Source organism: Rhinopithecus bieti, unplaced genomic scaffold, assembly GCF_001698545.2.
Source record: "Rhinopithecus bieti isolate Rb0 unplaced genomic scaffold, ASM169854v2 scaffold_10712, whole genome shotgun sequence".
Taxonomy (NCBI): domain Eukaryota; kingdom Metazoa; phylum Chordata; class Mammalia; order Primates; family Cercopithecidae; genus Rhinopithecus; species Rhinopithecus bieti.
This window is the reverse complement of record NW_016806920.1, coordinates 1,927,591-1,944,033: the sequence shown is the minus strand read 5'-3', so window position 1 is coordinate 1,944,033 and position 16,443 is coordinate 1,927,591. Positions and strand designations below refer to the sequence as shown.

The window sequence follows — 16,443 nt, the reverse complement described above, 5'->3', positions numbered from 1 at the left end:
CCTGAGCCATCCCACCCATCAGGATCCACAAGCCTAAATCAAAGTGGACAAACCGCAGGTGCTCAAAAATGTGTCTTGAAGGCATAAATAAAAAGCTTTGCATGATATAAAAACATAAACTTTACTTCTTCTCCTTTACTTTTCATTGGCTTTTAAAAAATGGAAAAGTTTTTGCACTTCATAAACTTCAAAAAGAATTCTATGGAATTTTAATATTCATTTTCCGCACTTTTCTAAAAACATAACCTTTACTTTTTCTCCTTTACTTTTCACTAGTTTTTAAAAAGTGAAAAGATTTTTGTACTTCATAAACTTAAAAAAGGAATTCTATGGAATTTTAATATTCTATATATCATCACTTTCAAACCAACAGTTCATTTCATTAATAAATAATAGTTCTAATGTTCATTTATTTCTAAAACTATCATCTCCTATTAGGCATATTTCCTTCACAAAACACTCTGGGGGCTAATATTTTATCTAATAAGGTATCAATGAAATAAGTGATTGAATTCGCTCTTTTCCAAATGACTTGGAACTAAAAAGAATTCATATTTAGTATAACTTGAAGTTTCCATTCTCAGAAAGAGGCATTCTGTCATAAATAGCTTCTGAATCTGAATTACTCAGTTATGCTTCATAGTCCCGGCACACAAATTGTTCACAAGGTCACACTATGATCATAAACCTAAAAATCAAAATACATTTATACATCTTAGAAAAGTTATGTTTGCCTTGAAATGTATAAGCCAAAAGTTTTTCTTCTAATGTCCTTTGGTCAAAGTAGCTAAAATAAATTATATAATTTAGGTGCTAAATAAATAAATAATTTACTTTAGGTTTATTTTTAGATACTAGAATTTCACAAATCACCATGCAGGAAGGAGTGAAAGTCTCTTGGTTGCTCTCATTTTAAACCTAGATAAAATGATAGAAAACTTCAAAGTGGAAAATGTACAAGCTAACTGGAGGTCATGGAAAGAATCACATTTGTGTTTTCAGTAAATGGAACATATTATCTAGGAGAACAATTCAAATATAATTACTAAAATTAATATTTATAATAAATGAAATAATTGCTGCATGCATTTTAATTGAAGAGTCTGTCAATGTGGAGTAGTTAAAAATCACTGTTAGAAATGTCACAGCTATGTATACATACAAATACAAATACAAACTTTACTTTTTATGTGCTTCCATTTTAAAGCAAACAGAAAATTTGTCACTATCTACGATAATCAGTTATTTTGTGTGCTGGTGAAGAACATCATGGCTACAATAGAAAATGTATTCACCTACATAGAAGTAGGTGTTGTAAAGGGAAAGACACTAATTTCTTTTACAGAGAAAGAAATTACTGAGAGAAATGCTTAGAAAATATTCTGAGCAATTATAAAGCAACACATTAGAATCACCAAGTCTTTATGATATAATCCATTAAAATCAAGTAGTAATATGCACTGAACAACACTTCCAGACAATTATCAAAATTTTAAAGTAAACTTATGAAAGATATTTATCACACTAGAAATGCAAACTAAAGTCATAAATCGGCAAATCCGTATCATGAGGCGATAGGACATTTTCTATCATTGTGCAATGATCATAAACTCAAGAGGGTTAGCATAAAGATACTTCACAGAGACATCATACATAATGGAAACATTTCATACCCAATCACATCTGTGATGAGAGAGACATAAAATGGCTTTTAGGTAATCTTTTTCACTTGCGAGTTGCTACAAAATTTTGTCACAAGAGTCATTTCTACACTGTAAGTGACCTAAAACATTTCCATCCTGTTTATTTCACTTTAGTATACCTTACAAAAATTATATTATATTTTTGTAATAATTACTATTCAAAGGCAAGAAAATGTCTTAGTAGTATTTATTATCATCACTGCAACTAGAAAAAAAGAAATAGGAGTAGTTTCCTAAAGTTATCTTCCACACAGCCATATATGCTCATCCAACTCTAGCTCTATTACTGTACTGTCAGCCAAAGATGAGTCCAAGTGGCTGCTCCATTGGTGACAGCAGGAGTGACAGCCCTCATACTATGTGAAAGAAATTGTTTTATTAGAGACCACCAACATTAAATTTTAGAAAAAACTATATGGATAAAATCTTTTTCATAAACATATCTAAAGGTATTCAATATTAACTTATACAAGTTGAATATCCCTTATCCAAAATACTTGAAACCAGAAGTATTTCAAATTTTGGATTTTTTTTTTTTTAATTTTGGAGATTTGCACTATACTTACTGGATGAGCATATCTAATCCCAAAATTTGAAATCCAAAATGCTCCAATGAACATTTCCTTTGAGGATCATATCAGTGCTCAGTAATATGAGAATTTTGGAGCATTTCAGATTTCAGACTTTTGGATTAGGGATGCTCAACTTATATATATGTTAACAAGTATAGATATATCTACCTTTAGGAAAATCTAATGAGTGAAGATCCAAGCTTTTAAACACACTAGATAATGAGAAGCAGGTGTAGTGCCAGTTAACTAAAAGATTCTTCACTTTGTATTATGAGCTACTGCAGGGATTCGTAAATACAGAATTTCTGTATACATTCAACATGAAAAAACTCCCAAAATACCAGTTTAGTCTCAATTTTATGGAGTGCAAGCATGGAATAAGGAATGTCTGCATTTCTACTATATAAACTCAATAATTCTAACATTCTACTTATAAAGGGTGACAGATTATGCCATTCCAAAATATGCCACTTTGACATGAAGATAACTTTAAGCTAAAGGCACTTGACAAACAGCAGATGCAAGAAGGGCATTCTAATCTTTGCCTTTTCTTCCTGAAAGCAGGAGACACAATTTTTCATGTGAAAGATGCCCTTCCTGTACCAGGAGAAAAAAAAAAAAAACATTATTTCATGGGAAGTCATGGCAGGGGGCGCAGATGGGGTTCTGTACCAACAGACCTTGTTAAAATGTGTTAAAATAATTATCTTCCTTTAGCCTCACCACATAATTTAGTTACTTTTCCACAATTAGGTCTCTTTGTTCAATCTAACATAAAAGTATGTACGTTTTTCCACCTGTTGGGTCTTCATTTCTTTATGAGGGCTCCTGTGCCACCTAAAACTTACCTTAAATTTCTTGGCTTTTCTCCTATGACTCTGTCTTATGTCAATTTAATTCTCAGGCCCCGCGGGGACCCTAAGAGTGTACAGGTAAAATTTGCTTCCTGTACATACTAATATGATTTCCATTACACTTGCATTTTAAACTAATGATTTAGAAAACTGATGCCTACAGGTCTTGTACACATTATATACAAGACCTAAACATCAACTGAAAATATAAGGTACAAAGTATTCCCGTGGGAGAAAAAAAGATCTTCCAATTTGGAATAAGGTAGTTGGCCAAAAGCATTTTTTGGTACTTTCTTGAAGTGTATGAGTTTTTTTTTCTAAGAAACACATGTGCACACACATACCTACATACACACTGATAGTGTACTTTATCTATGATACTTAAAAGGAAATTTTCAAACATAAACTATTCCACTATAAAATTCATGATCAGTCTTGACTGAGTTACCCGAATAACCCTATCTGACATACTTTTGTTCTCACCTTTGAAATCCAATTATATCAACAATAAGATAAAAGATGACTTACCGGCCCAAAAGAATTACTGTCAAAACTGTGTCCATGATGATCACCTTCAACCCAGATGTGACCACGGGGGACTTTGACATACCGCTTTTTGTGTCCTATGGTTCTGGAAATAAACAGTGTAACCACTGAGATATGAATAGAAAAGAGATCAAACTGTTGAGCATACAAACTCAGGAATGGCAAAAATATTATATAGATGTTACAGACAGGTTAACCATGAAGCTTCTCCATAATTTCATTTTTAAGGAAGATGTGGTTAGAGCCCTTTGAATCTATTCACAGTATTTTTTTCTTTTTATATTTCTATAGGTAAGAATTTTGTGCTTAGAAAAAATGTATTGACACTAAATATAATGTGTTGTTATTTAATATAATTCACAATATTCTAAATATGTATTTATGAAATCCAATAAACCCCAACAAAATACAGATCTAACTTGGTTTTTTAACATTTACTTTTAAGTTAATATTCAACTTTTCCAACAGACTCACGCACAACTACAATCTTCATTTTTTGCAGTCAAACTTCTGAAACCAATGGACAACACTTTTCATAACCTCTTAATACTCTAAATTTCAGCATAAGAAATAAAGGAAGAACATAATCTGGATAACTTCTTATTAGATAAAAACTATCAATATCAGTTGAAAATTTTTAACCAGCACTAAAGTATTCCTAAAATGAAAGTATTTTAACAATTGTGAAGACTAAAGATAAATGACACACATGTTGCAAAACATTCTATATTCTTAATGCCGGCAAGGAAATGGACTAAGAAAAGGCTATCTTACACAGTTTTCGTAGCAATGTATAATGGTATAATGTTTTTCCCTGTATTTCCATTTTAGGCAACTTTTGGTACATTTTAAGACACTAAAATGTTTGTGTCTTTTGACTTAGTTATTCTACTTGTAGAAATCCATCTGAAAATAAAATCAGAAATACAGACACATTTATTCATTACAAGGGGTGTTCAAACAAGGCTTTTATAGCAAAAAATAATAATAATTTACCTAAATATTCAACAACACAGAATTGGTTCAATAAATTATGATACAACCAACTAAATGAAAGAGACAGGCTTACAATAAAATATTATCCTAATCCCATAATAAGAAGTTATTTTGGGGGCAGAGACTGCATTTTTTTTCTTTTATCCCCTTTTATCCCCATTAGGAAAATGCATGGCCTAAAGAAGCTTCTCAGTGTTGGCTGAATGAAGGAATGCATAAATATCACCTCCAAGCCTGCAGAGTTCAGAAACTGAGCTTGGCATGCATACTGTTCTTTGAGGTGGTGACCCTTTGAGACTATTTTTATTAATTAGCAAGTTGTATATGTGCAGAAGAATACATTAAAAAAAAAAAAAACTAAACATAAATTGGTGATACAGAAACTGAAACTATTCATTACCTAGGATGGTTTTTAATTTTCAAGATAATTTCAGTGTTGAATTACTTTACTTTAGATCAGTAAATCATTCATGCAAGGAAGCAATATTGTGGCTATTAGAAGCCCACAGTAAGTTAATGACTGCTGTTTATTTTTAATTACTATTGGGAAGAAAGTTTTCAGCTTTTAAAGAAAAGTGAAAACAAGTTGAACACATCTTACCATCATATACTCTGTAATGTAAGTGTTCTTCAATTAAAATCAATTAGTTCCTGACATCACTACAGCTTTTATTATTAGACTGCCTCTAAGAACTAATATTCTACATGAAATGTTAATGACCAAAGAGAATATCCTTTTACTTAATTGTTGGCAAGGCATACTCTCCAAATCAGTCCAAACGTTTCTTCACCTTATTAAGCTGGGTATTTTGGATAAATGCTCAGAAAGAAAACAATTACCAATTTTGCCTCTTCAAATAACCATTCAAGAATTACAAAGGAAAACCAGCATAAAATTATTTCTGCAATGACATAGTGAGTTTTAAATCAAGCATATTCTTCCAGAAACCAGAAGAGTGATATGAAACCAAGATTGAGTTTTAATGTCATATAAGCCAAGATACTTGTGATAGAAAGCAACAGCATCCTAAAAGACCAGTGACAGTTACACGTTTCCTTGCACTGACCATCTTATCTGAAAAATTTAAATATAGCCTTTATCCTATTATTTTCTAGTTGCTTACAGTGCTTTATTTTTCTTTTTTGAGCCTGCTAACACTTGATATACATTTATGGGTTTGTTTGTTTATTTTTTATTTCCCTCCACTAGAATGCAATCTTTGGAACTTTGCCTTTCTTGTTCATAAGAGTATCCCCAGAGCCCAGAACAGACTGCACAGAGTACTCAATAAACATTTGTTAAATGAGTGACCAAATGAATGAATAACTGAAGAATAAAAAATACTGCCATAAAGGCAGAATAATAGAGTGGAAAGTATATAGGTTCTGGAAACAGAGTAGACCAGTTTGGATCTTGATACTATTACTCACAAGTAACCTTTTGCAAGTTACTTAGAGTTTCTACCTCTATTTCCCCATCTTTAAAACGGGAGAAGACATACCCTAACTTAGTAGTCCCCATCCTTTTTGGCAGTAGGGACTGATTTCATGGAAGACATTTTTTTTTTTTCATGGACCAGGGTGGGTGGGGGAAGGTTTTGGCACGATTCAAGCACATTACATTTATTGTGCATTTTATTTATATTATTATTATTACATTGTAATATATAATGAATACATTACACAACTCACTATAATGTAGAATCAGTGGGAGTCCTGAGCTTGTTTTCCTGTAACTAGATGGTCCCCTCTGGGGGTGATGGAAGATAGTGACAGATCATCAGGTAAAAGCGTCTCATAAGGAACATGCAACCTAGATCCCTCACATGCGCAGTTCACAATAGGGTTCACACTCCTGTAAGAATTTAATGACATGGCTGATTTGGTAGGAGGTGGGGCTCAGGCAGTAATGGGAACAATGAGGAGTGGCTGTTAGTACAGAGGAAGCTTCCCTTGCTGCTCACCTCCTGCTGTGCGGCCCAGTTCCTAATAGGCCACAGACCAGGACCAGTCTGTGGCCCGGAGATTAGGAACTCCTGCCCTAACTGGGCTGAAATGAAGGTAAGTAGTTAGATGAAAATAAAATGGAAAGATTGTTATACAGCATACACTCTGGAGCCAGCCTGTCTTGGCTTTTGTTTCTTACTTAACATTTTTAAGCTTACATGATCTGCACAAGTTGATGAAACTCTGTGTCAGTTTCCTCAGATACACAACTGGGCAAGTAACAATACCTAACTCAAAAAATTATTCTATAGATAAAAGTGTCATACATTAAACACTTGATAAGTGGCTTCTCTTGTAGTTGAGACTGTTTTTAATTTAAGTAAAGCACTGAACATACTTCCGATGTATAGTTAGAACCCAGCAAGTGGTAGTTATTATTGCTCTTGTCTTCCTTTGTCCATTATTTTCTTTCATTTTATAAGTCAGAATGTGTTCAGCCTCTGCCATCTATTAGCATCAGTTTTTAAAATTACCTGAACTACGCTTCAGTAATTTCCTCTCCTGACGACTGCACTGTGACTACAGACTATTTTTAATGGTACAATCAATCTTTTTTTTCTTTTGCTCTTATGTCCTTCTGGGACACTCTAAAACTTACACATAAAAACACTATTTGTGTTCTGCATATTCAAATATGCAGGGAGTAGTAGGGGAAAGTACAATCTATTTGTGTTTTTACCTACTAGTCTCTTGTATATTTGAATATTGCTATGCTAATACAGAGTGGTTTCCTAGATACCAGACAGATTTGAAAGAACACTTAGAGCTATAGAAGAACCCTGGTAAAATTCATGCTGTATCCTAGTGCATATTCTGTTTCTTGGGTTTCAACCTAACTTTTTAAAGAATAATCCAAAGTAGCTTTAAAAAAGATGATGTTAAAATATTGGGCTGGTTCCTTTTAGGACTGCCAAAGAAATATAATACTCCTAATAGAATTTCTCTAGAGAAAGAATTTTAAATAGCTTTGTGCTCCTGAATTCACATAAAAGAAAGACAAGATAATCTTTTAGGTGATTTAACAGTTAAGTGAGGTGTCAGCCTACAAGGTTGTATGTATCTATGGCTTGCAAATAATTTTGGTTTTGACAGTCAAAATGAGCTCTGTATGGTATTCTAACTACCTGTCTAAAAGAAAAGGCATTTTTAGTACTACCTTTACCAAGACAAGTTACCTAGGTCTTATAAATGGAATAAAGAATCATTGCCTCCAATTTGATTTGACCTTGAAAACAATGTTTTTAAGTCTCTGAATCTTTTGAGTGTCATTGGGTGAATACAAAAGTATTGTCTAGGTAATTCTTGTTACCGCAAGAAAGAAAGGGAGAACTTCTTATTAAAAGTATTTCCCAAATACACACACACACACACACACACACACACACACACACACTCTCTCTCTCTCTCTCTCTCTCTTTCCTTCTCTCCCTCTTAAGTAGGTCATTTATTTATATTAATAATTCATAATTGATTTAAGATATTCTTATCTATTTTTCAAATTATTCTCTTAGTTTTTCTCATTGTCCAAAGTAGTGGCTGCCCTGAGGATATTTACTGCTCCCTGGATACTAGATCCATGGTTTTCATTGTCTTGAAGGACCAGAAGTCAGGGGCTCTGGACTCAGAAAGATCAGCAGTTAGAACTAGGTCTCTTTATCACTGTTAACAGATAGAACCAGAAAAAAAAAAAAATCCACCATCAGGAAAGAAAAATAAAAGAACACTTGCCTTTGTAGTGTTGGCCTCTGAAAGAGAAAAAAACTCTCTTTTGAGAATCTACCTTCTGCTCTCAAGTGAAACTAAGGTTCAAATTCACACTACTTGGGTAGTCTCACACAGTTAAGAATCAACTTTAATCGACCCCAGGCATCTGGCAGAGAATAATCCCTTAAATGTGGCTTTCAGGTTTTCTACAGATAAATCCCAGCCAACAGGAACTCACAATCCAAAATTAAAAATCTCCTTTGGAAATACCCACCTTAGTGAGTCAGGACAAACAATAAGTAGCAAAATTAGACTCCTGCAAACTTCAAATACTGGATTTATGAATAAACATGCTATATTTAAATACTTTTAAAGTATAAAGGGAATTAAATACATGAGTAAAGAAGAATATTGGAAAGATAGACACTTGAAAAAGAATCAAATAGAAATTCTAAAAATTAAAATATATAACTAAAGAAGTGGGTTAAAAGCAAATTACTCTGAGTTAAAGAAAGAAGTAATGAACTGGAGTAGAATTCAATACAGAGCACTAAAGAAATGGAAAATATTAGAGACATTAGAAAGGTATGGGAAGCATTGTAAGAAAATGTAACATCAGTGTAATCAAAGTTCTAAAGAAAGAGAATAAAAAGAAACAAGGAAGAGATAATATTTGAAGAGATGGTGGTAGAGGATTTTCCCGAATTGACGAATGAATAAATGTGCTGGGCCTTAGAAATTGATACCCCAAAATATGGCACTTTGATGTGTTAAACTGAAGAAGCCTCAAGGTCTCTCTGACCTCCTTCCACCTCCTGTTTCTCAACCCATTGTCTCTCCTAAATAAAGCTCATGATGAAGCTGTTCCCTGAAGTTCCCTTATCTCCCTGAAGTCCAGACTGACTCAGAAGAAAATGGTTACCTCTGGTCCATTCCCTGAGTTTTCATTAACTCAACTCATATTGCAGGAAGAAAGTCTGAAGTCTCAACATACCTGAATAAACTTTGGTCACAAACCATCGTCTGCTTTGTGGGTCCAACTTGTCTCAGGCCATTGTATGTTCAACCCCATTGAATTCCCATAAAAACCATTTACTACCACCCTAAAATTCTCCACACTTCCCCATCTCCCTTCCCCCTAAAAAGAAGGGTATAAAATGATCTATACTCCATTGCCTGGTATACTCGCTCTGTGACCGAAGCCTCCACTGCACTTTGTATGACTTCACTATTAATCTGCCTTTTGTCAGTTACTTTTCAATCAGTTTTCAGAGGGCGAAGGGGAAGTTTTCCTTTGACTGCTACAAATGCAGATTCCGGAATCAGTGCAAATAACAAGTAAAAATCACACTATCATATGTTGTAATGAAATTGTAGAACACTGAAGTCTCACTGCTCCCAACCTCAAATTCTGAAAAGCTTCCAGAGAAAAAACATGGACTACCTTAAAAAAAAAAAAAAAAAGGAAAATTAAATTGACAGTAGAATTCCCTTACTGGGGTATAATTTGCATGAAATAGAATTCAGCAATCTTAAGTATACAACTCAATGAATTTAAAAATCAACGGTCACATAATCCCTATCTATATCAAGATACGAAACACTTGAGTTACTCAAAAAAGATTCTTCATGTCTCTCTGCGAGCAAATCTGCCCCACCCTCATCCTTGGCTTCAGGCAATCCCTGTTATGCTGCTTTCTGTCACTATGGTTTTGCCTTTTCTAGAATTTTACATATAGGCATACCTTGAAGATATTGTCGGTTCAGTTCCAGATCACCTCAATAAATAAATAAATAAATAAATAAATAAATAAATAAATAAAGCAATATTGCAACAAAGTCACAGAACTTTTTTGGTTTCCTAGTGCTTACAAAAGTTATGTTTATATTATACTGTAGTTTATTAAGTGTGCCATAACATTATGTCTGAAAATACACACCTTAATTTAAAAATATTTTACTGCTAAAAAATGCTGACAGACACCCAAAACAAGCATATTCTTTCAGGAAAATTGTGCCAATTGACTTGCTGGATGCAAGGTTGCCACAAACCTTACATTTATAAAAAATGTAACATCTACAAAGTGCAATCAAGGGAAGCACAATAAAACAAGGTATGACTATAAATGGGAACATACAATATGTATTCTTTTATTTCTGGCTTCTCACTTTAGTCTAATGCTTTTGAGATCAATTGACATTGTTCAAACAAAAGTAGTTTGTTACTTTTTTTAAAAAATAGTATACTATTATATGAATGTACCAGAATTTATCAATCAATAGTTCATGAACACTTCAGCTGTTTCTGATCTTTGACTTTTTACACAAATAATTTCAAATTATATTTAAGATTCAGGGGGTACGTGTGCAGGTTTTTTACATGGGTATATTACGTGATGCTGAGGTTTGAGATTTGAATGATCCCATTACCCAGATAGTGAGCACAGTACCCCAAATTCTTGAATATGAACACTAAAGCAGCTATGAACATTGCAGTATAAGTACGACACATTTTCATTTCTCTTCTACAAATGAAATGGTTGGCTCACCTGCTAAGTGAATGTTTAAACTGTCAAACTGTGGTCAAATATCCTATTTTTAAAAGGAAAAAAATGATTTTTTTTCTTTTTCTTTTTCCCCCACCTCCTACTTAGCTCTTAATGAAGGCAAATAATAGCCTTTACCTTCTCTCCACCAGGCATGGCAAGCTTATCTATGAGTTTACTTAGAAGTCCCAGAGACCCTACCTTGAAGCAAACCAGGTGCCTCCAGAACTCTCTTCCACCAGGAGGTAGCCTCAATTTACAACCCGCCACTGCCCACATTGGCACCAACCAGACCACCCGACAGGTAAGACATCCGAAGACCCCATACCTCTCACCCTCTCCTCTACATGTTGTTCATGCCAAGTCCCCTTTAAAAGCCTGTGCCTTCTTGTCCTGAAGACTGAAGTGGTACCCTCAAGGCAGGAGCTTGTAATGCCTCCCCAAGCAACCTCTGGAATCAAGTTCCTTTCTGTCAGATCTCATTATTGCTAATTAGACACTGCAAGAGGTGAGGGATGGGACCTGCGTTTGGTTACAGAACTGTTTTCCAAAGCAGTAGGACTAGCAATGTTTAAGCGTTTCAGTTATTCTACATCTCACCAGCACTTGATACTATCATTCTTTCCATTTTAGCCATTGTAAGGGCATAGAATGGTTTTAATTTGCATTTTCCTAATGACTAATGATCTGAGCATCTTTTCATGTATCTGTCATTTGCATATCTTCTTTGGTGAATTATCTATTCAACTTTTAAAAATTAAATTCAGTGATTTGTCTTATTACTGAGTTGTAAGAATTCTTTATATAATCTGGATATAAATTTTGTATTAGATATGTTTTGTAACTATTTTCTCCTAATCTGTGTGCTTTTAAATTTTCTTAACAGTTTTTTTTTATAAAGAATATACATTTTAATTCTGTTGAAGTCTATTTAAAACATTTTCTTTTAAAGTACATGTTTTCAGAAGAAATTATTGCTGAACCCAAAATCACAAAGATTTTCTCCTGTGTTTTCTTCTTCTGGTTTTATACTTTTAGGCTACTTATAATAATTTTTATGCAGTCTGAGGTATGGTTCAAATTTCAATTTTTTATATATGGTTATCCCATTTCTCCATTTTTTTTGAAAAAACTATTCTTTCTACCTTGACTTACCCTTATTAACTTTGTTAAAATTAATTTACCCTACTATTAGTCCATTTTCACATTGCTGATAAAGACACATCCAAGACTGGGCAATTTACAAAAGGAAGAGGTTTATTGGACTTACATTTCCACGTGGTTTGGGAGGCCTCACAAACATGGAGGAAGCTGAAAGGCATGTCTCATATGGCAGCAGACAAGAGAAGAGAGCTTTTGCAGGGAAACTCCCGTTTTTTAAAACTGTCAGATCTCATGAGACTCATTCACTATCATGAGAACAGCACAGGAAAGACCTGCCTCCATAATCCAATCACTTTCCACTGGCTTCCTCCCATGACATGTGGGAATTGTGGGAGTTGCAATTCAAGATGAGATATGGGTGGGAACACAGTCAAACCATATCACCCTATATGGATGAGTCTTTTTCTGGACTCTATTTTGTTTCATTGATGTTTATACCAATATCATACTGCCATGATAATTGTGGCTTTATAGGTCTTGAAATCAGGTGCGATGATTCCCCCAATTTTGTTATACTCCTTTCCAAACCCCTTTGGCTATTCTAAGTCCTCTGCATTTCCAAATGATTTTAGAATCCCCTGTCCATGTCTATGCAAAGGAGCCTGCTGGGAGTTTGACTGGGATTGCACTGAATCTATAGAGCAATTTAGGTAGAAATGACATCTTAACAACATTGAGTGTTCTGATTAATGAACATAGCATATCTTTCCAATTTTAAAGGTCTTTGAAAATGTTTCTGTTCTGTTGTGAGATTGATAGCGTAACAGTCTTGCACATATTTTCCTAAATTAATATCTAAGCATTTACTGTTTTAGTGTTATTTTAAAAGATATTTTAAAATTGTAACTCCCAGTTTTTCATTGTACTACATAGGAATGCAGTTGATTTTTCTCTATTGATTTTGTATCCTGCAGCCTTACTAAACTCTCTTATTCTAGTTTCATTTTGTAGAGTTCTCAGAATTTTCTGTGAACACAATCATGTTTTGCTGGGACTACAGGTGTGTGCCACCATGCTCCGCTAATTCAAAAAAAAAATTTTTAGAGATGGGGCCTTGCTATGTTGCCCAGGCTACTCTTGAACTCCTAGCCTCAAGCTATCCTCCCACCTCAGCCTCCTGACTAGATGAAATTTGTGTGTAAAAGTAATTGTGGTTTTGACATTTTAAAAGTAATGACAAAACCACAATTACTTTTGCACCAACCTAGTAAAACAGTAAAAATACTATTGTAATTATAGTATAATTACAGACATTATGTAAGTTGACTGAATATAGAAAAGATAACTCCACACTGTAACGAAAATATATTTAAAATTAGTTTTTGCTAAAATGATGATAGATTGCATAAAATGTTAAAGGTGTAAATACCATAATTAGTTTACCTATTGTTAAATTAGACTTTGTCATGGATAAAAATAGTGAATCATATCATTATTCTATGGATGACTTCTGGCAAACCAATTTAAATAAAATAGTGAACTTGTATAATTTTATTTTTCAGAAAAATCAATATTTAATATAATTGGTATTGTTGCGTTTGTTTAGAAAATCTTCTCTCAAAATAATTTCCTGGGTGTTTGCATCATCATCATCTAGTCTGTAGGTCTTTTCCATATGCTAGTGTGCTAGTTATATAGGGAAAAAATACATTTCAATGCATTCTGCTTTTTTTTTAGAGACAAGGTCTCGCTTTGTTGCCCAGGCTAGAGTGCAGTGGCATGACTATAGCTCACTGCAGCTGTAGTCTCAAATTTTCCCACCTCAGTCTCCCGAGTTGCTAGGACTGCAGGCATGTGCCACCTCATTTTTATTTTTTATTTTTTTGTACTGACAGGGTCTCACTATATTACCAAGGCTGGCATCCAACTCCTGGCCTCAAGTGATCCTCTTGCTGATTTTAAATAAAGAATCTGGAAGCTACCTGTATAAAGTAGGATTGGGGAAAGCCTTTTAAGTAAAATTAAAAGCAAAAGGTATGCTGTAAAATAATATACAAAAATATCCGAGTATTTTGAAATTAAAAACTTTTGAAAGACAAAAGGTACTATAAATACATAAGTCAACCGATTAACAGTATCTATATGGAGGGAAAATGTTGTACAGATGTTGCATATATAATGAAATTATGTTTAAAAAAGACAATTCAATTGAAAATGGATAAAAGATACAAATAGGCAAGTGACAGATGAGACAGGAAAAACTGCTTAACTTCACTAGTAGTCAGGAAAATACGAACTAGAGTAAACATGACTTTATAGTCAACGGCTGAAACACACTGCTAGCACAGGTATAGGAAACATGTACTCTCACATTGCTGGTAGAAATAGGAAGAGCTATAATCTTTTTGGAAGCAATCTGGCAGCATCCAAAATATTTAAAAAATTTATTTGCCTTGTGATCTAGCAATTCTACTCCTGGGATACAGACATAACATAACTATGTAAGGACACAGGTACAATAATGTTTTTCATAACACTGTTCAGAGTGGCAAAAAATCTGGATGTAAAGATAACACTTAAAACAGGAAGGTTTAATAAATGATAGTATGTGCATACCATGGTTTGTTATATAATCCATAAAAAGAACAAATTAGAGCCATCAATTAACTTCAGAGATGTTTCAAAAATTATCGAATAGAAAAGCAGAAAAGCACACAATATGATTTATCCTTTGTAAAAAGGAAAGGTTTAAAAGTCACTATATGCAAATGTGAATGTGAATATAGGAAGCATTACACTAGCATAAAGAAAATTATATTGAAGATACACAAGGGGTTGTTGACATGGGTGGAGGATGAGAGAACTTAGTAATAATAACAGAAAGTAAAAAAAGGAAAGGGCATAGGCAAAAAAAAAAAAAAAAAAAGAAAGAAACAATCACAAAACACTTCCAAACAAAGCATTATGATATTACCATATTTATGCCTTTGTGTAAATTATATGTGGATTCATATAAAAAAGTAATTATAATAGACATAAAATATTTTATATATACATATATACATTCAATACATAAAGATTTAAAGACCAATAATTGTGTCATAGCAATGAAATAGGCAGAAATTAAAAAAGAAGGAAACAAACAGTAATTTATAAAAGTTGGAGTATTAATTAAGGGCAATATGTCCAGGAATCCTCCCATTTAGTTCTTCCCTCTGAGACTGAATGCAACAGTAAATAAATGTTAGAGGGCAAGAACAGAGTACAAATCAAGTTCATGGAAATATCCTTCATTTTGCCTTTGCTAAGGGCTCTCAACTAGTTGCTCACTATGCTAAGCTAAGGATTTCTCAAATGCTGGTTCTAACAGGATGCCTGTTAAAATAGTCACTTTTGTTTAAGTAATATACTACAATTCTAAAAAGTTTGCTATTGATTGCATAGATTGGGAAGGCAAAAGAAAAAAACAAAAACACAAACACAAACCCAAAGCCAGAACAAATAAAACACATTCTCTACTTCCCTAGAGACTGCTCCCCATCTGTGAGTAAAATTAGGAGGGAAAGATTTAAGAGTTGGGACATGTACTGATGGGCTGAGTCTACACTGGCTCTTCCTGCCATATAATTCATAAAGAATCAGAAGGTACTCTTTAGCTAGAAGATAAGCTCTTTTCCTGAGTTTTTTTTTTTTTTTTTTAATAAACTTAGCAACCATTCTACATAGTCATTACAATAAAGTTTGTTATCCTCTTCTAGGTGGGAAGCTCAGCAAACCTGTCTTTGTGCTCCTATTTCAGAGTTAATAACGTTTTTAACTTTTTAGGCCTTTGGAGCCACAAAGACAACTCTTTAATCAAGATATATGAACTGACTGATTTCCTTTCTTTTCCTTTGATCTTTATAGAGCTTATAATTTTATTTTTTAATAATTTCTCTGTTAACTCAATTCATTATTTATTGCCTGCAATGATTATGAAACTATTTGATCTTCAAAGTGTAGAATGATACAGTATCTTTTGAATGAACTTTGCATTTGGTTTTTTAATCCTTCTTTTTATGTTTTAATTATCTACTAATAACATATCTACTAATATACAAATACATTACAAGAACCCATTGGAATGTGGCTAAATTTGAATCGGAATCTTTCTTTTTACGTGACAAATGGTGCAAAATAATAAAGCTACCTAATCAAAGTTAGCAAAGATTAGTTTGCTAATATCATGTATTTTTCTAACTGAATATTCCTTTATATGAATTATTCCAACAGTTTCATACAAATGATAGTACTACAGAAAGAGAATACAATGACTTCTTAAAAGAAATGCCATATTACATTCCATATTTGACAGCTATATTCATTAAATATAAATATGAATAAATATTATTCATTAAATATAAATATAAAT

At 33.3% G+C, this 16,443-nt stretch overlaps 1 protein-coding gene across 9 annotated transcripts in view; it reads right to left on the bottom strand.

Annotated features, from left to right (window-relative positions):
* The window catches only part of IMMP2L (inner mitochondrial membrane peptidase subunit 2), a 929,145-nt gene that overhangs the window by 224,297 nt on the left and 688,405 nt on the right, over positions 1-16,443 (bottom strand). For all 9 annotated transcript variants that reach the window (XM_017878669.1, XM_017878676.1, XM_017878675.1 and 6 more), the window contains one exon: positions 3,658-3,760. In XM_017878669.1, coding sequence (XP_017734158.1) covers positions 3,658-3,760 — 103 coding nt within the window. The remainder of the gene's footprint in view (positions 1-3,657; positions 3,761-16,443) is intronic.